The 23,952-nt window shown below is 34.7% G+C and overlaps 1 protein-coding gene across 12 annotated transcripts in view; it reads right to left on the bottom strand.

Moving 5' to 3' along the window:
* RFX3 (regulatory factor X3) overlaps positions 1-23,952 on the bottom strand; it is a 310,622-nt gene that overhangs the window by 175,308 nt on the left and 111,362 nt on the right. For all 12 annotated transcript variants that reach the window (XM_063696430.1, XM_055350632.2, XM_063696432.1 and 9 more), the window contains one exon: positions 2,990-3,114. In XM_063696430.1, the coding sequence (XP_063552500.1) occupies positions 2,990-3,106 (117 nt within the window). In that variant the 5' untranslated portion in view covers positions 3,107-3,114. The remainder of the gene's footprint in view (positions 1-2,989; positions 3,115-23,952) is intronic.

The following is a 23,952-nucleotide window of genomic DNA, read 5'->3' as shown; positions in this document are numbered from 1 at the left end:
AATGAAATTGAAAATAGAACAAAAAAAGTCCGGAAAGTGAAAAAAAACAAGAAAACAGAGGGGGAGGTAATCATAAATGAAAAAACTGAATAAAGTTTCCCAGAAATGAAAAAGCATGAATGTCCAGACTGAAATGGCCCATGAAGGTTCTAGCACAGTATTTGAAAATAGGCCTGCATCAATGCACATCATCATAAAGTTCATAAAACTGGAATTTCAAATATTCTACAAAGTTTCAGAGAAAAAAAAAATCACATAAACCACATAAAAAAGATCAGAAGTCAGATTGGTGTTTGGCTTGTCCATGGCAATCCTGCAAACTAGAAGAAACACAATCATTAAATCTAAGAAAAATAAATGAGTTTTACAGGAAAGGAAGGTAATCACTGTTTACTACAAGGCTGGATTTGAAAAGCATTTATATATCATGGTAATATAAGCACTGAATTTACTGAAATTAAAATATAACTTATAGGTTGAGACATGAAATTATTGTTTTTGTACATAAAAAAACACATATGGTTCAATCTGTCAAGAACATAAGGGACAGGAAGGGTGGGTGGGTGGGTGGGTGGGTCAGGGTGTGTGTGTGTGTTGTGTTAGGGACCAAAAGAAGGGCATGCTAAGATAATGTTTAAAATGCTTAAAACTAAAAAATCAAGATGCAGTAAAATAAGTATACCATATTTAAATAAATGGAGGTAAATATCAGAATAACAGGTTTAAAGAGGTCAATGTAGTTGCCTATGAGGAGTGGTTTGTGGGAGAATGGGGGAGGTTAAAGGCCATTTTTTTAAAATAACAGAACTTGCTAAGTTTTTTGAGTCTTTATACTATTATATACCCTATTAAGACCTGGTGTAAATATTTGATCATATGTAAATTCAATAAAAAGAAAACTTTTTTTCATGTTTACAGAAGGCACCTTCCAGAGATAGGAACACTATTTCCATCACACTCTTGTTAGTGATAGGCACTCTCTCAAAACCATTCTTCTACAGAGATGAAAACCAGAGTGAGTTAAATGTTCAACATTGCCTTTAAAAAGATAACTGTTATCTTTTTAAAGTTAGTTATAGCAATGTCTGAATTGTTCTTTACTTGCTCTTCAGATGACATGACATAAGCTATCCCTTTCTCAATAAGGTTCAGAGTCTTAAAATTGGTGATGGCAGTAATAATAACAGAGCGTTTTAAATCACCATTTTGAAGACTCATTTTTAATGGTTAAAAAATATATATAAAAAGATAAAAACATAACCAATAAAGTGGGCGGTAAACAATTGGTACACATGAACATAAAGATGACAATAAGAGATACTGGGGACTCTAAAAGGAGAGAGGGTGGGAAGCGGATAAGTGTTGAAAAATTACCTATTGGGTACAATGTTCACTATTTGGGTAATGGGTACCCTAGAAGCCCAAACCCCACCATTATGTAATTTAGCCATAAAGCAAACCTGCATATGTATCCTCTGGATCTACAATTTTAAAAAAGAGAGAATATGCTTAAAAGAAATAAAAGGAACATAAGCAATAGATTGAAACATGTAACACTTTTTGTAGATCAAAACTATATATAGTTCAATCTAATAAACTGGGAGCTTGAGGGATGGGAAAGATGTATATGTGTATATGGCAGAGTATGCTAAGATTTTTTTAAAAATGTTTAAAAAATAAACACAAAATGGCTGGGCACAGTAGCTCATGCCTGTAATCCCAGCACTTTGGGAGGTCGAGGTGGGCGGATCACGAGGTCAGGAGATCGAGACTGTCCTGGCTAACATGGTGAAACCCCGTCTCTACTAAAAATACAAAAAATTAGCCAGGCATGGTGGCAGGCACCTGTAGTCCCAGCTATTCTGGAGGCTGAGGCAGGAGAATGGTGTGAACCCGGGAGGCAGAGCTTGCGGTGAGCCGAGATGATGCCACTGCACTGCAGCCTGGGAGACAGCGAGACTCCCGTCTCAAAAAACAAAACAAAACAAAACAAAAAAAACACAAGACGATTATTTCAGATGTCTTTACTTATCCTAAAAGCCAATGACTTCTGTATGATTCCAACACACCCCCTGACCAACCCAATTCTATATCCTGTAAAGAATATAACCTTGCATCTATCAATTATAAAAATGTCCTTCATCATCTATAACCCATCTATATCCTTCTCCCTAACCACTTATTTATAATTGTAAGAGCAACGTTTGCTAAAGAGTCTCTTTAATACTAAGAAATTATAGGCAAATCTTGAATCTCAAGATAATGTTATATGACATATGATCTTTCTCACTTATGTTCTCACCACTCTTTAGGAGAAATCACAGGCCAGTGTGTTCACAATCCACATACATGAACAGCATTACTTTGTCAGTATCTTTCCAAAACAAGCCAACTGCCCTGCGTATAAGACCTGTAGTAAATATCTGATGATGAATTCACTCCCAACTTTTTAAATAGCTGGAGTCAGATCTCCAGATCTTGAAGATTATTCTATTTTCATTCAACAGTATTTATCAACCACCTAATGCAAAGGCACTTTCTAAAATACCACAAAGGCAAAATCCCTGCATGGAAGGTACATGCATCCTATTAAGTACTACTGTGAGCCAACTAAATAAAGTATAATATTGCTGACATTTCAATATGAAAGAAATAGAAAGTTGTGATAAACAATGAGGAGAGAAGAAGAGAAGGAGAAAACTTTGAGTGGTCATGTCAGAAAAAATAACTCCCTTTAGGAGTCAAGACAGGCTGTTTGAGAATACAGATTATAACTTGAGTATTCATTTTTGTACCCCTATAGCCTAGCACAGAAAGAACCTGGCACATCCAAGAAATGCTCAAGAAACATTTGCTGAATGAATCTAAAAACTGAAGTATGCCTATCATAGCAAGACAGTAAAGTTCAAATAATTTTTGGATACAGGTATGTTGGACAGCCAACATAATGAAAGTAACAGCATCTTTTCTAAGAGCAGCAGCTCCTTACCTGTTGTTGTACTGGTACTTGCTGTACCACCTGCGTAGGCACTGCTGCTTGACTAGCCACAGATGTTTGTAAGGTCACTGTTGAGCCTGTGTCCGACCCAGTCTCTGATGTCTGCATGATGGTCTCTGAAATAGATTAAAATGAAATTAAAGTTTAAAATGTCACTCCTGCATGACTAGCTTCCTTACAATTGTTCTTAAAATCCTATACTGAAACTAACTTTCAACTCTCATACCTCTGATCCCAACATACTACCATGACAGTCCGTGCATGTGTATGGTCATTCTGACCACTTTATAAATAATTACTAATCCACATTCTTTAAAAAAATTCCCATTAGCACCTCTTATCCTGAGACTATCCAGGTTAAATTTCATTGAAAGCTACCTTCTATCTCATTTGTTATAAATTGTTTAAATCCCTTTATAAACTATCATCCAAAATTATGTCAAAATGTTCTTAATTCTCAGAACACAAACCCTACCTGGATGTAAATGTCATGAATTCTACTTTCTTGACACTTTTATAGGCTGTCAGGATGTCACCAGAATATAATTTAGAGTCAATCATTTTTTTTTTTTTATACTTTGTTTTAGGGTACATGTGCACAATGTGCAGGTTACATATGTATACATGTGCCATGTTGGTGTGCTGTACCCATTAACTCGTCATTTAACATTAGGTATACCTCCTAATGCTATCCCTCCCCCCTTCCCCCACCCCACAACAGGCCCTGGTGTGTGATGTTCTCCTTCCTGTGTCCATGTGTTCTCATTGTTCAATTCCCACCTATGAGTGAGAACATGCGGTGTTTGGTTTTTTGTCCTTGCGACAGTTTGCTGAGAATGATGATTTCCAATTTCATCCATGTCCCTACAAAGGACATGAACTCATCATTTTTTATGGCTGCATAGTATTCCATGGTGTCTATGTGCCACATTTTCTTAATCCAGTCTATCATTGTTGGACATTTGGCTTGGTTCTGAGTCTTTGCTGTTGTGAATAGTGCCGCAGTAAACATATGCGTTCGTGTGTCTTTATAGCAGCATGATTTATAATCCTTTGGGTATATACCCAGTAATGGGATGGCTGGGTCAAATGGTATTTCTAGTTCTAGATCCCTGAGGAATCGCCACACTGACTTCCACAATGGCTGAACTAGTTTACGGTCCCATCAACAGTGTAAAAGTGTTCCTATTTCTCCACATCCTCTCCAGCACCTGTTGTTTCCTGACTTTTTAATGATCGCTATTCTAACTGGTGTGAGATGGTATCTCATTGTGGTTTTGATTTGCATTTCTCTGATGGCCAGTGATGATGAGCATTTTTTCATGTGTCTTTTGGCTGCATAAATAGAGTAAATCATTTCTAACGTCCTTTCCAACTTTAAAACTTACTATTTGGTGATCTAAAACAATTAACGTATATCCAAAAGCCAACTGATATGCCCTAAACTTAGCCAAAGAATCAAGTTAACTAATTTTGTGTATGGTATAATATGGTACTAAAATCAAAATTCGATTATAGTCTTATACAAAGATAGCCCCAAATCCATAACATTTAATACAGTTGAAAGATGAGGGAGACTACTATCATGCAAATGAGATTTGTAAACAAAGACATGTACTTTCTCTCATTCACAATTAAACATGCCACGTTTCTCAGTTTTGCCTGACCTGCCATTGTTTACTCTAACAGGTATGCTTTCTCCGGCTTCCTGGCCTTGACATCCCCTTTTACTACTTATGCATTCAATAAAATAAATATGAATTTCTTTGCTATTGAGCAAAGACCAGATTTCTAATTTTCTTTCCTGGAGGAATGGAGCAAGAGAAACAGTGTTTAATTGGTAGCATAAGAAAAGCACTGCATCATAGTTTAAATCTATATGAAATACAGTGAACATTAATTTTTAACTAAGAAATTTTTGAAAGAGTATTCAGTTTTTCAAGGAGAAAATTAACCCCTCTTGGCATCTGTTGTCACAGCATGACTTCTTCTAATTTTCCCCCAAAACCTTCAATCATATTCAGTTTCAGAAACGGACCTCTGAAGACAATGCATCTATTCTTCTTATTTTGTAAACGAGGAACCTAAAACCCAGAGAGATTAAGAGACTTGTTCAAGGTGACAGGAGTAGACTTGGGACTGGGCTTTTTCACTTTGACTCTGTGCTTAATTTTCTTTCTACACTTTGACACTGGCATCTTTTTAGGTGATTATTTTCTCATTCTTTTGTTAGTCAAACCCCTAAAGCAGCACAATAAACCTTGTACATACAAAAGGTATAGCAGTAACAACTAGCATTGATTGTTTAACATACGCTAAGAATTCTTTTAAGTGCTTGATATATTTATTAATTTAAAAATGAATCCATGTAACAACTCAATGCAGTTGGTATGACTATAATCTGCATTTACAAATGAGGAACCTCAGGCACAGAGAGCAAAAGTGGCTGGGGGTTTACAAAATAAATGGAAAGTGACAAATTCAGTGGCTAATACTCCTAGATGGGTTAGCTAATGCTCAGCTCCAGCATATTGTGAGTATGTGGGAAACTTCCTTCCATTTTCCGAAAGAAACTGAAAGTCCAGATTTTTATGTGAAATCTCACAAATGGTTGTTTATTTAAATGTAGTACTGATCTCCAAACACACACACACACACACACACACACACACACATCTTTGAACCAGCATTAAGACCACAGAAATGACCAAAAATGTTTGAGAATGACACTATTTTTTACTACACAAAATTCTTGCCTAACGAGTATTACTAGAGGACCAATAGGTCTCAAAATTTGGGGAGAGAATACACAAATTAAGAACCCAGTCTGTGCCTCTTCCTCTTTCTTCTACCACAGACGGGAAACAAAAAAAAAAATCCCTAAAAAAGAAAGCAAAAGCAGGGTCCTTTGATTTATTACACATTTATATGCCATTTGTGCTATAGCAGAGGAACTATTAGTAAGAGTGAGGCAATGCTTTTCTGCAAAGAATAAGGAATGAACCAGACATTAGATGTCATCTTCTGTGAGGTCTTTTTCAGCCTCTCTTGTCAACTCCAGGATGGCTGGTGGCCTCTGTCAGTTTAGTGTACAGATGAGAAAGACAGCGTTGCCAGTTATAGCTTCTCCTTTAAGCTGTTCAATTAAGAGTAGATGAGTTTCTTACAATGATGTCACTCGCACTAAATCTGCCTCCTATTTCCCCCAGAGCTGGATGGGAATGTTCCAGAGTCTAACTTGTTTGCACATACATTGTATTACAGACTACTCTACATACTTTTTTTGGTATATGACCCACACTTTGACATCAACTGTTTTAGATCAAACACATGCAAGAATGTAAAGAAAAAACTTCTCTTTAAAAATTAAAACTACCTTTAAAGTAATTCTTAACAACTCCCAATAAGCCACCTGGGAGAGCATATCAGAAGATAAAAGGCATAGATTTGGAAATTGGCCTTCTATGGACTACATTCGACTCCCCACTCGGGTTTTGTTTGACTCAGAGTGATTACAAAATTCTTAATTGCTAACATTTAAAAATCAGAAAACTTTGAACTAAAAAACAAATTTCCAGGCCGGGCACAGTGGTTCATGCCTGTAATCCCAACACTTTGGGAGGCCAAGGTGGGTGAATCACCTGAGGTCAGGAGTTCAAGACCACCCTGGACAATATGGTGAAACCCCGTTTCTGCTTAAAAAAAAAAAAAAAAAAATTAGCTGGTCGTGGTGGTGGGCACCTGTAATCCTAGCTACTATGGAGGCTGAGACAGGAGAATCCCTTGAACCTGGGAGGCAGAGGTTGCAGTGAGCTGAGATCTCACCATTGCACTCCAGCCTGGGCGACAAGACCAAAACTCCGTCTCAAAACAAAAAACAAAAAAGAAACAAATTTCCAGAATTTCTTGAAACATCTGAAAATTTTAAAGAGGTGAGCACATATTATGTGTTCTATAGGCAAATTATTTAAATGGTTATACTCTTTTCAATTGAATGGCCTCTATAGGCATTTGAGTTTGTGACTCTTTTGAGGGTAATCAGAAATCTATTTCTACAAATAAAGATTGAAAGTAGAAAATTGCTTTTTGAGGGGGCCGGGGGCAGTGGCTCACGCTTGTAATCCCAGCACTTTGGGAGGCCAAGCGGGGCAGATCTCGAGGTCAGGAGTTTGAGACCAGCCTGAACAACATGGTGAAACCCCGTCTCTACTAAAATACAAAAATTAGCCAGGCATGGTGGTGCATGCCTGTAATCCCAGCTACTCAGGAGGCTGCAGCAGGAGAGTCACTTGAACCTGGGAGGCAGAGGTTGCGGTGAGCCAAGAACATTCCACTGCACTCCAGCCTGGATGACAGAGCAAGACTCCGTCTCAAAAAAGAAAAAAGAAAATTGCTTTTCGGGTTTGAAACAATATTGATGACATTTATATTAATTTTACACAGAAAAGTAATACCCAAGTTTAGACCATTTTACTGCTAGAAATGTATCACTAGATTAAAACTAGTGATTTTATCACTAGATGTAACACTAGATTAAAACTATGATTTTCCTTATTTTAAGGATGAGTTAACTGAGGCCCAGAGATGTTACATCACTTACCGAAGGCCATACAGACACTGCACAAAGACAAGTAAGAAAGGCAAACTGATGAATTTTTAGAATGAGACAGAAAAAAAAGAAAAAGTTGTCAACTACTTAATAGGAGGAATCTTATAGAATAGAGTAGGGGAAATAAGATAGGTAAAAAAACAATGGTTGTAAAACATAAAGCTAGAGAGTCACGGAGAACTTTCCATCAAGCCTCCAGCTGTACCTATAAACCACATCCAAACTGTTACATAAAGCCTAGTCCTGCACAACCAAGTATCACATCAAGTATCAACCAAGTCCTAGTATATGTTCTGTTTATTCCCAAATTACTGCTCATAGGTCTGATCTACTTGGCTCTTGGATTATACGGTCATGCCAGTTGATAAAAACTTAGTCTCTCTTTTGTGTCTCCATTTTCCTTCATAGACACAATTTCATCTTCCTCTGATTTTACTATCTTCAGCCTTGACAGAGAGGCTCTCTTTGTCAAGCTTTATGACATTAGAGGGTATCAATCATATCCCTTCCACAGATTAACTGAAGAGTTCATAATTTGGCCTCTCATGTAATAGTTTTTTCCTGGTGCCAGGCACTACACTAAGTGCTTTAAATACATTTTCTAGTTCAATCTTCAGAAGAACCCCATGATGGAGGTGTTATCCCCATTTAACAAATAAAGAAACTGAGGCACAAATGGATTAAATAACTTGCCAAAAGCCACACAACTAGTAAGAGAAAAAGCCTGAATTCACTTGATGTCTGTCTGACTCTAAAGTGCATGATGTCAACCAGTACATAGACTGCTTTGCAGTATCATGATGATAGGGCTTCCAAAGAAAAGCTAGAGACTGTTGGTCTAGACAGCAATCTTTGGGGTTCTCAATCGATATTACATGATTTACACTTCCAACAACAACAGAAAGACATCCCCTCTCTCTGACACCAAAGTTAGGAAGTATTTCTTCTCTTTCAACAGAGACCATAAAACCCAACTAATACGTATTTTTCCAGAGGCATTTTTAGTGATTAATTCTGAAGACCTGATAAAAACAGCAGATTAATTAGAATGTTAAAGCATGTTTGAGGAGTATAACCCTCCCGCCAAATTTTGCTAAACAGATCATTTAAGCCCACTGACACATTCATAGTATTCTGGTAGGCTTCCAACATTTCTGCAAAGTAAGGATCATCACATGAGAGCAGTGCCCTAGCATGCTCCATTTTAGGTTTTGTTTTACTCCCAGCATAATAGCTTATGAGTATATTTGAGGTGTTCCCATTCATCCAGCAGTGGTTTCTGGTGTTTTGTTTATGTTTGGGAGTAATTTGGTTAGTTTAGTTCCTTCACAGCCTTCTTTCAAGTGATATTTGTTTATCAGTCACAAATGCCGTCACATTAATCCATTTTGATAAGCTAAATAAACCCCTGCAGTTTGTCAATGATGCAGCCCATATGTAAATGAGTTGTATATTCTTACAGGAGAGACATGCACAATTTCAGTCTAGTCATCCTCGCCTAATGTGGCTGTCAGGTGTGTCATGAGCAACAGATGCTTGTTTGACAAAGGACCTTTTTATTCTGGCTAATTAAGCAGTTGGACACACCCGCCTGTTAACGGTTCTGCTTTGTACAGCCAGCTCTGGCTGAATCATGCGAATCTACAGCTAAATAGGCCACATTTTGAAAGAAGGCTAATTAACCCCTAGGAGAAGGAAAAGATATTGCAAAAACCCAGATACTGAATAGAACAAGATTAGCATTTCTTCAACCTGATGGGTAAAACCTAGGCAAAGCAAATGTGTTTGGAACAAACATGCATTATTGCAAGTTTTAAGGGATTCAAATGTTTTTTGTGGAACTTCCTGAAGATTATTTAATACACTCAAATTCACAGTTGGATTCCTTTTATCACTCACAATGTACATGCCAGATTAAATGGATTAATAGTCTGACCTAATCAATTACTTATCAAACAGAACTATGTTACTGGGCTAGCTGAAAAATAGGTAGTATCTACCTAATTTTTATTGGGGTCTTTCATCCTGAAATAATTTGCTCTCCTAAAGAGCAAAGTCTGCAAAGTTTGGTTCCACTACACTTACTGTATTATTTTTAACACTGAGGAATGTAATAGGTTTAAATTCAGTATAGAAAACAAAGACCTGTAATTTAATTTTCAAGCTCAACAGAGAATTTCCTTCCTTTATCCTTAGCATAGAAAGACAAAAGATGCTAGTTCCAATTCCTACTTGAACCGAATTAACCAAAATTATTATGATAGTTACTTAATGGGTATAGTAAAAATAAACGACATCTAAAATGTGACCATATTCAAGAATAACTTATTTACAAGAGCATTAGAAACCTGATTCAACATAAGATCACAGAAATGCCATTTACAGAAAAAAATTAATGTTTTGCAGGTGAAAATTACTATTTTTAAAACATAGACCCAAAATTATTGTAATTGAAGTTCTGCAGCATTTATATTTACATATATTTATATTTAATACTTTTATTACTAATGCTCTGATTCAGCATCAGCATTCCTAAATAAATGCTGGAAAATAATAGTAGCATATATAGTGTCTATAGCAATTAAGATTTCTATTAAAATTAAGACAACTAAAATGAGCAGTGCTTTTGGGGAGGAAATTACTGACATTTAACATAAATTTAGTACAAAATGTACACAATTCCAACTATTCTGGAGTAGATAATGAACAATATTAAGATAACTCTAACAACAACAAAAAAACACCTAAGGACATTAGGCATCTTCTAGAAAGACAATGTACAATGATGGGGCATAGTAGAAATTATTAATGCATATATATGTTACACATATATATGTATTTTAAACATATGTTTAGTCACGTACTACATTTAAATATATGTTTAAATAGTCACGTACTAAATTTAATTTCTTAAAACTCTGACAAAAAATATATTGAGCTGATTGCTTCACCTACGAATATAAAACACTTGGCTTTCTTCCGCCTTCACCCAGCACAAATGAAAATACTAGTTAAGCTATAAACTGTTGTCAAACACCAACCTTTCTTTATTTAAAACACATCTTTGTGAAAAATTTATTCATTGTAAAACACAGGGCTTTATCAAATCAATAAATCAAGTAAATGAGGAATGTAAAAAAATTAATGATTTTCTGTATTATAAAAATGCTGCCTCTTTATTTAGGTTTGATGTTGTAATCCTCATGACTGTGTACAATAAATCTTTGTACTAAATTGATCTGTAGAAAAATGAAGGAATGATAATAGTGTAAACTGTTCAGCAGTCATCTTCCTGTGATAACTGATGACAGTGATTAATGTTGAAGATGATTAATCAGCACGCTGGTAACATATACAGGTTGCCTGGGTAACTTTTTTCACTTTTCAAAGGTTTTCTCTTCACTAATTCTTTCCTTGACTCAGAATAGATTATGAAAAACTATTACTTAAAGAAAGAAATGAAATTACTGTAATTTTTATCTTAAACGGCTAATTACCAAAAACTAAAATAAAACAATCCCTTAACACTGAAGCCAAACTGCTGGAAAGACATACAGGACAGGAGCAAAGGGAGGCAAAGATTGGCTTAAAAGGCAGCATTATTTACAGAGCCACAAAAGAAACGAGCAGGTAGTACTGCACCAAACAGAGTTTCCTTTAGATTTTACAGGGAGTGACAGCCAGAACAGAAATTCTTAATTTTCTTCACATCAGAAAAGACTCCAATGACAGTGTTCCTCTAGATTATCTTGCCTACACAAGAATTTTTTTTCTCTCATCTCTTTTTCTTTTAATAAAAGTGCAGAATAGAGTCTTTTGCAGTTCCTAACTATTCTAATGACAGACTCAAAGAGATCAACACATCTAAAAGAGGAAAATAATACTGTATAATAACATTGCTAATAATGGAAACAATATACCCCATTTTAAAGGTACAATATCTTGAAGAACTGAATTCTCATTACTGCCATTCTGGCAAATGTAGTGAACATGGGTGTAGGTGGACCTCAAAAAAACCTCTATATATTCATATACACATAAATTCTGAAAACACTTGCTGTAAAACATAATGCTATTAATTTTTTACATTGATTTTCATTATATGTATATGTATATACACTTGGAATAAAGACTTGGCCAAAGGAGAAAAATGTAAACAGATTGAAGACTATAGCCAATACTGTAAATTCGGATACTTAACAGAAAAATTATTTCTCTGTAAAAATCAGTAAAATTTCAAATAAGTCATCTATACTGAATTACAAACAGTTCCACTGGTACTTATCTATGGGAACTGGTGATGCACTCCATGGATGGTTGTCCTTCCAATTTGGTACGAAGCATTTTCTTGCCTCCAGAAACAATAATTCCTTTAAACTCTCCTTACTATATAGCTATATCATCTAAAGTTGGTTATCCTAGGCTATCTCATAAATCTTTAGTTAATATCCTTAACTAGGTTTATTATAATGCTCAAAATCAACTGTAAATTCTTTACAAAAATATAGTTGTCATTATATAATATTTTAGATAAGTGTGAAATTTCATGTAATAAGTTTCATTGTCATCTCTCTCATACTTTGGTGGTCTTCGATGGAGACTAAAATGGGGAAAAAACTCTTCTTTTTCCTCGATAATACATTAAGTGTAACATCCCAATCACTTCTTTCACCACCAAACTTGTTCAGAAGAGTTATCTACAGTCACTGTCTTCATTTCTGCCCATTCTACTCAACTGTTGACACTTTGTTATTTAGTTTCTGCCACATCCCTCCAAGAGAAGATCAGCTTTTCCAAAGTCACTAAGGAACAATCTTTTAATCTGCAAATTCTATGACCTTTTCTTATTTTTCACACTCATTGTACTATCAAATTACACTTGAAATTAATGACAATCTCTTTTATCAAAAAGCTTCCTCCTTGCCTTCCAAGACATTCAGTTTTTCTGGTTTTCTTCCTACCTGTCTGGCCAGTCTTTCTGTTTGCCTCAGAAGTTTAATTGCGTCCCTTTGAACAGAAAAAAAAAACCAAAACAAACAAACAAAAAAGAGTTGAGCTGGGGTGTTTTTCTGCTCTCTCAACACTCTGTTTTTAAAACTCTGTTTTAAAGAGTTTAGCCACTAATAACTATTATCCATATGTGAATAATTCCCAAATCTGTAACTCTAGTCAATAATCCTTCCTTCTATTGAGCTACAGTTCTAGATTTTTAACTACCCATTGAATCTTTTTAAATAGACTATCATCATTACAAGTCCACCTGTTCACATGAAATCATCAAAATTCAATTTAGATTTTCATCTTTTCTATTAAACTTTCTGCCAATAACTGCTGTTACATGCCTTAGGGAATACACAGTCTTCCCTCAATGAATTCAAATTCTACTGACGGCATAAGATAAAAGTGGTAATCTTGGGATCCAGTCATCTTGGCATCCTTTTTTCTCAAAGAAGCTAAAAGTAAGAGCCAGATTTCTTTTTTTCTCTCATCTTCCAAGTTTAATAAGTTACTGAGTCTGCTTCCTAATTATATCTCAAAAATACACCCACATATCTATATCTCGCCACACAGATCCCTAGAGTTCAGGCCACTACCTACAATAGGTTCTCAGTGCCCTCAGGATAAACTGCAAACCCTTACTTAACAAGGCTTAGGAGGCTCTTTAGAATATAGCTCCTGCCTACTGTCTTCCCAAGTTTATATACAATCCAGCCTTATGGAACTACCCACAGTTCCCCAAACCTGGGGCATTTGGTTTTTTGTCTTGTTTTGTTTTTTTTGAGACAAGGTCTCACTCTGTTGCCCAGGCTGCAGCGCAGTGGCACAAACTTGGCTCACTCTGCAGCCTCAACCTCCCAGTCCCTGGTGATCCTCCCATCTCAGCCTCCTTAGTAGCTGGGACCACGTGCACGTGCCATCACGCCTGACAGCTAATTTTTTGGATTTTTTTGTAGAGACAGGGTTTCACCATGTTGCCCACCCTAGTCTCAAAGTCCTGGACTCAAGTGATCCACCTGCCTCAGCCTCCCAAAATCCTGGGATTACAGACATGAGCCACTGACCCGGCCAACCCTGGGGACATTTGAACAGGCAGTTTCTTCTGCTTGAAACAATTTTTCCTTCTTACCTCCTCTAATCTTCACTTTGTCTTTCAGGTCTCAGGAGAAATCCTACTTTCCCCTGATAGCTTCCCAAACAACCACTGCTTTTCCATCTTGCTCTTAACAAGTCCGAATCTAGTGTCCTCCTGGTATTCCTATAGCATACTATCTTTACTCAGTACACAGCAATTATCACATCTATAGTGTAACTGTCTCTCCAACAAGACTATAAACTCCATGAATGCATGGACTATCCTTATCTTTTTCACTTACGTATGTAGCCACAGTGCCCAATATATACATAGAATCTTTGATTTGTTGAAAGAACAATCTCCAAAGAAGATGAGTTTAAGACCCTATTGAAACATTACTATTAGAATATGCTGCACCAGAGGCATATTCTATACAATTTTTTAAAATTCTACATAAACATAATTGTATATTACAGACATTTTTAATCAAATTATTGTGTTTTTTCTTAATTTTCTAATGTGACTTCATGTTCAATTTCTATTACAATGGAATTTTGTAACAACTCCCATATTCAAAGAATTAAAAGACTCAAAAGATTTTGTGTAGTTTTTTAAAATAAAGAAACAAGATAAGGATTAAGTAAACTCAAATGAATGAATCAAGTCTTCAGCTATTGCTCTGAACCTTCTGACATATCATTTACTGTGTTTTAATAAGTACATCTGATTCGCTGAATTGTGGATTCAGATCCAATGCTCTAATCATGTCATCTTAGAATAAGTGGCCTGGTATGCTTCCTTTGTTTTTATGAGACAGAAGCACTCAGATATCGTTAATTTTCATAGCTGAAATGCTAAGAATAAGTAATTAGCCTAATAGTAATTGTTCTGACTTCATCGTTAATTAACCACTTGAAATTTATTTGAGCTTGGTAACATTCAACTGATATTCTTCTATGTTCTCTTAATAATCATTGAAACTTTCTACCAAAAAAAGGTATTCTAAGAAGCCTCTAGTTACTAATTAGTTAACACATTTATGTAAGGACTTCACATATATTATTTCATCTGTACAGAAATCCTGACGTAGGTACTATTATTATCCCATTTATTATGGATGAGAAAACTGAGGCATAACTTAAATAATTAAATAATTATTTAATTATTTAATAATTGATAGAACTTAAATAATTCTATCAGCACCAAGGTCATATAACTTCATATAACTAGAAATGGGCAGAGTGAGAACTTGAATATGCTATACCACCTACTAAGTCAAGGAGCAACATGTTGTTTCATTGTTTTTTTAACCTACCCATATGCAGTATTAGGCTAATAATATGACAACAATTTAGATGTTTAACACACCAACTATTATGTAGTCCTGTCTAGAGTCTTTTCTGTTTTCATTCTTCTATATTATGGGAATTAGATATGCTATAATTTTTTAATCCAGTTAATAGTTTTCCATGATAGATCATCCTCTAAAAAATATCTTAATTTCATTTCCAGCAATGCAGAGTACCTGACAAGCTGACTGTCTATTCTGTAGATCTCAGCTAAGACTAATAAAAATGATTGAATCATGGAATATTCACAGTTTCTACACTACCTTTGCTGAAGCATCAATACAGATAGGCTTGTTGGAATTTGAATTAGGGCTCAGAAAATGTTAAAAATCAATGTGCCACAGTGATTTCAGAATCTTTTCTTTCTGAAATCTCAGAGTTGAGCTCTCAGGTACACACCATAACGCCCACTTCTAAAGGAGTAGGAATGACTGCCTGCAGCTTCTCAAGATGCCAAAAGAAGGGGCAATCTCAATTCGTTCATTCACCAATGAGTTTGTTTCAGTGAGCCTCTGGCACAGGTGCCAGGGGTTGTTGCTCCCTGACCTTTACATTTGATCACAAATTGCATTCAGCAACGGCAAGAAAATGGTATTTAACTCTCCTTCCTAATGGCACTGCAATCAAGGGCAATAACTGAGAAGTAGAGCTTTAAGGAAGGCTCTATAGGCCAAAGACACTGTTCAGGGTAATAAAGCCCCATAGCAATCCCATAGGTAATCCTGCAGTACAACTAACATCTCTATTCCTGCTTGAGCACAGGGCCACCCTTCCTTGGTGCATGCCAAGTAATTCATCATATACCTTGATCTTTTCATTTTGTTGTTTCAGTCAAATGCTTATATAGAACATACTTTGTTACAAGGATCAGTCAAGCAGAGGAAAGCAAAAAGAAATTTTTCAAGTCTCACCCAGGCCTTTTTATTTTACTACTTCACTATTTCAAAAAGTCTGTGCTGTAAGAGTTATCTCTGTCTCTGTCTCTGTCTCTCTCTCTCTCTCTGTCTCTCTCTCTCTCTCTCTCACACACACACACACACACACACACGCACGCACACATGGCCACACACACAGACAACAGGTCTTTGGTATCAAAACTTAAGTTGGACACAGAGTACATCACACATGCACACGCAAATAAACACAGAGGGAGAAGACCTTCCAAATGGCTCCAACTTGGCTTATAGGGTGTGACTGAGGAAAAAGTGTTCTAACTCCAAATACAGTAGTAGTCTTCCACTACTGCCTCTTTTTCCCCGTCCCTGGCAGAGATGGTGATCGGGTATGATAAAACTAGGTCTACTTTGCCAAAAATAAACTTATTTTGCCAAATGGCCAATTTGACAAATTACCCATTCAGTCAAAACTTGTTTCTTTTAACCATTTATATTGTTAACAGCTACTTGTACTGAATAAAATAGTTTCAAAGAATCTTTTAAGAATTCTCTGATATTTAAGTTGATGGTTCAAGCTTTTAATTTACGTGAAAGTAAATACTGTTGTAATCCAGCACTGTGGCCTACCCATGTAATATTCCGTCATTTTGCTATCTTCTAGGCTAACAACTTTTGGGGATCAGAATCTATTTATTTTAAATCAAAGGGTTATAAATGTTTTGAATGCCAAAAAGTGTATAAATGATGGTATAGAAGATTTCTTTCTTTTAACACATTTTCTATCCACTTAAGTACATTCTATACTTCCCTTAATTCACACACTTGTTAACCAATTGAATTGGATGAACATGTTGCTTCCGTTTTAAGTAACTAAAAAGCATTCAGTATTTGAAATATCAATGATAAAATTGGCATTCAGCTGCGTTAGACTGTTAAATAATTCTACTGCGAAATATCAGGGTTGAAATTGCAATGGAAAAATTAAAATCAAATTAAAACTTAATAATTACTTCCCACTAAAAATTTCAAAAACTTTTGCAGCTATTCTATGCAGCATCATTTGTGATAAACTTTGTATGTAGTTAATACAAACACAGTTCAGGCAGTTGACAATTTAGAAAACTGGTCATTAGACAAAATGATAAATCAGAGTATTTGGTAAATTTAACAAAATGGCCATTCAGCGAATTTATGTTTCAGCAAACTGATTTTAAAAAAACTATCTATTCAGTGAATTGATCACCCAGTAAATTTTCTTTTGGTGAAGGAGTAATCGGTTTTCAGATAATTGGCCTGCTTCCCAAAATCACAGCCCTTTAAAGCTTAAAAGTATTCAGATCATCAGTGCAGGCTCCCATTTCACAGAGAAACTGAGAAAAATCAACCAAATGGATCCATTAGTATCAGATCTAGTATTAGAACTCAAGACTCCCAATTCCCAGTCAAAACCTCTTTCTAACAAGCTATGGTTAATAGGAGAAGAAAGGAGGAAGGCACTCAGAGGTAGCAAGGCCTGACAGATGCGCAAAGTGCTTACTACACAAGCAAAGAAATACTCATATAACATGGAGAATGCAATCTTAAAATAAGAGCTTCTCTTAGACGTTTCCAAGTCTCTTTCTCACATGAGTAAGGCTCTGTTTCAGGGTGTTTAACAAGATTTCAAGTGAGACAAACTGTGTGTGTGTGTGCGTATGTGTGTGGCGCTATCAACTAAAATGGTTCACAGGACTTTATATTCTATAGGAATTCTGAACCATCTTGCCAACTTGTTTTTCTCTATCTACCAAAATACTTTACATGGAGTATCTTGGTGTTCCATGCTCAGTATTTTATTATTATACAGAGTTTCTGAGTGTCTCAGGCTCAGAATTTTATTATTACATCATCTCTGGATGCCACTTATAATATACAAACTGACTCTATTTATACTGAAATAAATAAACCAAAAAGACTAATTTCTAGTTTTCCTGGAAGAGGGAAAAAGCAAAATTCAACACAACAGTAAATGCAACCAAAATAAACAGGGAACAAATTCTAAATTTTCACTTGCAGCAAATAAGTGTAATTTTGGGGTGTGAGATGGAAACCTTTTCAATGTAATGGTTTGTGTAACAGCTTTTACAAGGTGCACTTTTCACTGTCAAACAGCATGAAATGCTCGTAAGGGTAATCAGTTTTAGATGGCAGGTTTACAAGCTTTCCACAACATGTACTATTTATCTACGTTAAAATGTTTTCCAATTACCTCTTTACATATTATGTTCATGCATTCTTTTAAAAAGATTTAAAAACTGCTTTGTACAAATGTAACTCTGAAACCAACCATACTGCTTGATTTCTTTAATCATCTGATGCATACTCTTGGTTTTTACTAGCTCATAAGTTACCCATGCCTAATTTACATAAAAGCAGTATTTCTGTAATATATTAAAGCAAGGTAGAAGCAAACACCTCCCAGTATAACTGACTCAAAAATGGCATTTTCTATGTAATCTTTCTTATGAAGGAAATGATATTCTTCTTGTACCATAAGAGTTAGCTAATATTTACATATTATATTCAAAATTACACACAAATATGAGCTGATTACTTCTCATGATCCATGGAGCCACTTTTCTCACAAACCAAATTTATAAGGACGGTGTTTTCTAAATAAAACGGAAAGGTTATTTACATATGAAAATTACATGCCCTTTCCTTATAAGGTTTACTCAACAATGAATACATAAATTCTTTTTCAATTAAGACAGCAATGGAATTTTTTTAAATGTAGGAGAGCAAACCAATTCATCTTCCTCTCTCTGTGTCTTTCTTTCCCCCTTCTCCCTTGCTCCTTTCTCTCCTCTTTTTTATTTATTTATTTATTTATTTATTTATTTATTTATTTATTTATTTATTTTTTGAGACAGGGTCTCATTCTGCTGCCAAGGCTGAAGTGCAGTGGCATGATCTCAGCTCACTGCAACCTCCACCTCCCAGGTTCAAGGAATTCCCCCAAGTAGCTGGGATGACAGGCACCTGCCACCAGACTGGCTAATTTTTGTATTTTTAGTAGAGACGGGGTTTCAGCCCGGGAAGCCTCCGCCTCCTGGGTTCAAGTGATCCTCCCACCTCAGCCTCCCGAGTAGCTGGGATTATAGGTGTGTGACACCACATCCAGCTAATTTTTGTGTGTGTGTGTTTTTTTTTTAGTAGAGAGGGGATTTCACCATGTTGGCCAGGATGGTCTAGAACTCTGGACCTAAAGTGATCCTCCTGCCTCGGCCTCCCAAAGTGCTGGGATTACAGGTGTGAGCCACCGTGCAGGCCTCTTGTTCTCTTCTCTACCTTTCCTCCACCTCCAATTATACGGACCTAGTCAGCCCCATAGTCAAACACTGGCTACACAACAGCCCCTCCAAAATACTCTACATATATAAGCTGAGTCAGGAGTGCAGCTTAATTGTATCATTTTCTTCTTTGAAATTATTTTCACACATCTGGACAACTACTTGTAACATTATTCATAGGATCTTATATTCACACCATTTTAAACATTATGGGCATCAAAAATAACAGCTAAGCTATTTTCAGTACTTAGACGTAAGCCACATGGCCAAAATATTCAGTGTCTCAAAACAAAGCTTACTGTGAAATCAGATCAGTATCTGATTTGAGTATTCCTGGCTTGTACTTTCCAAAGTACAGTAGAACTGCTTCATAATAAGACCACTAAAGGTCAACACTAATCATGTTGTATTACTCTACTTTATCTATGTTCAGAGAAATGTAAGCTCACAGACTCTAAGGTTGGACAGGCCTTCAAGGTGACCTTGAGTCATGGTTAGTGCCATGATCTGTTTGAATATCCATAATGAAGCTCTACCACACCATTTTATAAGGAATGTTATGAATTATAGAATTGAGCTCTTAAGTTGACTCAAAGATAATGCTATTTTTGTTTCAAGTAAATAAATAGTAATTATCTATAGAGAAGTAAAAGAAAGGCTTCAAACCATTTAATAAAGATATATTAATCCATTTAGTTATTTTTTTCTTCTTGAGAGGGCTCTAAACAAAAATATCATCTTCCTAAGGTAAATATGTTAGTAAAAGGTTATAAAAGAAAGGTGCAAAGGGTGAAGCTGGCATTTCCTGAAGCTTAGGGTAGTTTCAGGAGATGCAACATGGTTGCAGTAAAAGCTATCACCTGGCTTAAAATAATAGGATTCTGTCCACTTTTTAAGCATACCAATTCTGTTACAGCTATTCTTAGAAAGAAAGGGAAACTTATAACTAGCTTTGAATGACCAGAAAAAAACTGCAAATTTCTTACTTTTAAAAATTATTGATGCTGGCAATTCTACTGGTAAATTCATGTTTCTTCCAAATTGAATATTAATAAAGCTACCACCAATGTTGAAAATCTGTTTATTATTTAATGTGAGCTGAATAAAAATCAATAACTATAGAGAACAGGGTTACTTCAGAAAATAAGATTCTAATATGTTTTATATTGAGTCTAAAAATCACATTTCTTTAATTGGTTAAAGCACAGCCTTTATATATAGAAAATTTTCTCAATTTAACAGGAAAAAACAAAAAACCTCTCCCCTTGAGAAATACACAGAAATTTTTACAAACTTGTCGTTTTATAGCAAGATCGATTTTTTTTTTCAGTTACAACCTATTCTCCTAAGGATACTAGTCCCAGCTTTTAATCCAAATTTCCCAAATAGAAACATCAGCATCTTCCTAAGAAAATATTAAAATACTTGTTAAAGCATAATGTAATGTATACCAAGTAGAACTCTTTCAGTGCATTCAATTTACTTGATAAATTGTTTTATGAAATACTATAAGACTTAATAAACAATTCATAATTTAGGTAATTTATGATCCTTCTCAAGGATATACAATCAAATTATTTTCATATGGGAGTTTAATATTTTAGGAACATCATACTATAGCTTATGATTTGTTTAAGTTGCTAAGTGAACACTTTTATTTTATTTTTAAATGGCCCACCTTTAGTATTTAGATTATGCTCTTTTCATGTTTCAGTTTAACTTAACAAGACAATAAAAGAACCTCAATAAAGAAAAATACCTAAAACTACTGCAGATCCTAGATACAGTTTCTTTAAAGAATTCATCCCTGTTTCTTTCTCCTTGCTCTGAAGACAAGGAACAAATGCTTCCTGAATGTGAAATTCACCCTAACAGTTCATTGCTTTAACACCTTTTGAGTAGAGACAGTTAGAGCAAATATAAGCTAAGTTCTGCAGTGTAGCAGTTCTCTTGACAACTTAGTAAGGCTGCAAGTGAAAACCCTTTATGCTTTTTTGAATAATATCCCTGTGTGGGAGGATGAATACTAAGTAATAAATCAGGAAAAGAAAAAAATTATACTCTCCACCTAGATAACATGAAGAATGGAAAGGCTAGTGTTTGGTACTTACAAATTCTCCCAATAAATCAAGATTGTCTTCTTTCATCTTTACCTCCTCTGCTACATCCAATTAAAAATTTTAAAAGCTGCTATTTATTGAACACCTACCACACATCTGCTACTAAACTTAATACTTTAATTTTCACAACAACCTTGTGTGAAAATTATGTGTGTGTTGGTTGCGTACTTTATTGAAATGGGACACTGAGTTCCAGAAAGATCAAATATTTCTCCTAAGAGCTCAACATTGGCAAAAGACAAAACTAGGACACACATGGAACTACATCTGACTGTAAAGGCTATGCTCCTGCCATATTCCAGTCTGCTTACAATACTTTTAATGTTTTCTGTATTTCCAAGTTAAAAGAAACAAAATTTGTGTTTCATATTTGAAATATTCAACAGTTATGAGAAGGTCAATCTTAAGAGTAAAGTCATTATCTTGCAAAATCAGTGAGAAATTAAAAACACAATACAGTTAGCTTTCATTATTCATACTAGTTGAAAGATCCAAAGACATATTTGCTGTCCTACCAAAAGAGCACATTGCAGTAAATACCACTAACATATATATATGTGTATATACATATATAACAGTATATATATATGTGTGTGTGTATATATATGAGTGTGTATATATATATATATATGCTAGTGGTATCTACTGCAATGTGGTATATATATATGCTAGTAGTATCTACTGTAATATACGAGTATATATATGAGTATATATGTATATATAAGAGTATATATATGAGTATATATATACGAGTATATATGAGTATATGTATATATATGAGTATATATGTATATATACACATATATACTAATATATGTGTGTATATATACACATATGTGTGTATATATACTCACATATATACACTTATATATACTCACATATATACACTTATATATATACTCATATATATACACTTATATATATACTCATATATACACTTATATATATACTCATATACACTTATATATACTCACATATATACTTATATACATACTTTTATACTTATATATAATATATTTTACATATATTATATATAATATATATTATATTATATATAAAATATATTATATATATTTTATATATTATATATAATATATATTATTTTTATATATTATATATATATTATATATAAAATATAAATATATATATAAATATATATTATATATATTTATATATATATTTATATTATATATAATATATAATTTATATATATTATATATTATATATATTATATATATTATATATTATATATAATATTTATATATTATATATAATATATAATATATATAAATTATATATTATATATAATATATATTTATAAATTTTATATATTATATATACACTTATATAATATATATATTCTTATATATATACTTATATATATATACATACTCATATATATATATATATAAGAGTCGGGATCTTGCTCTGTTGCCCAGGCTAGGGTGCAGTGGTGCAATCATGATTCACTGCAGCCTCTAACTCTTGGGCTCAAGCAATCCTCTTGCCTCAGTCTCCCAAAGTGCAGAGATTACAGGCGTGAGCCACCATGGCTAGCCAACCAGTACCATTTTCCACCATGCCTGGCCAATGACTAGCATTTTTAATACACACAATAATAGTTCCAGATCTATTTAAGAATAAAACTAACAAGACCTACATCCACTACAAATTCAATAAAGTATTCCATTACTGAAGGCAGGTTGCTGCTGTTAGATGCTGGGAAAGATCCCAAGAAGAGGAAAGCACTAACTTCCTTGGCTATCTCTTCTTTCTTCTCTCCTCAACAAGGACTAATCCCCTAAGATACACCCTTTGCCTTCTCTGTTCTTCTCTGTACACACTCTCCCTGAAATATTTTGCAACTTCAACTTTCACTTGTATATCATGACTTTCTAATCTCTTGCTCCAAATCCTTCTCATTTACCTAAATTCTAATTCTATAATATGAACTGCCTCTTTGCAACACAATGAGACCCAAGATTATATTCCCTCTCACACCACATCAGTGCTGACCCCTCAATCTCTCTATCAATTCCTAGAAGGTGGCGGGCAATGTTCCTGAATGTCCCAGCCACTAGCCTTCCTGAAGTTTTATTCACTACCTAGATCTCTTCAAACTCTGAACCTATTTGGTTTAATTATCATACCTGCTCATAGTAACTTCAGTTATATTAATCATTGCTTCTCTAACATGTGCACAACATGTTTCAAGGTGTAAAGGACTGATTAAAGTCTGCAGAGATAATTTACTGTGTAAGTAAAATAAGAGCACTTACTTGGGAGTCAGCCAATTACTTCCAGAATCTTTACATGACACGTATATTTGAAGTCCTGCCAAGCAATTTAACTAGGTGCTTTATAAATACTATCCCAGCTAATTTTGACAACCAAGATAGAAATAAAGTGTTGTATGAGCACATGGGACAACAGCCCTGTAAGGTGATTATTCTCCATATTTTAGCATGAACATTATACTGGTTAAATAACTTGTCCAAGATCACATATCTAGCAAACAAGATTACTAGAGTTCAAATCCAGGTGTAACTGACCTAAAGACCGGTATTCATTACAT

Source organism: Gorilla gorilla, chromosome 13, assembly GCF_029281585.2.
Source record: "Gorilla gorilla gorilla isolate KB3781 chromosome 13, NHGRI_mGorGor1-v2.1_pri, whole genome shotgun sequence".
Taxonomy (NCBI): Eukaryota; Metazoa; Chordata; class Mammalia; order Primates; family Hominidae; genus Gorilla; species Gorilla gorilla.
This window is presented reverse-complemented; position numbering and strand designations above follow the sequence as displayed.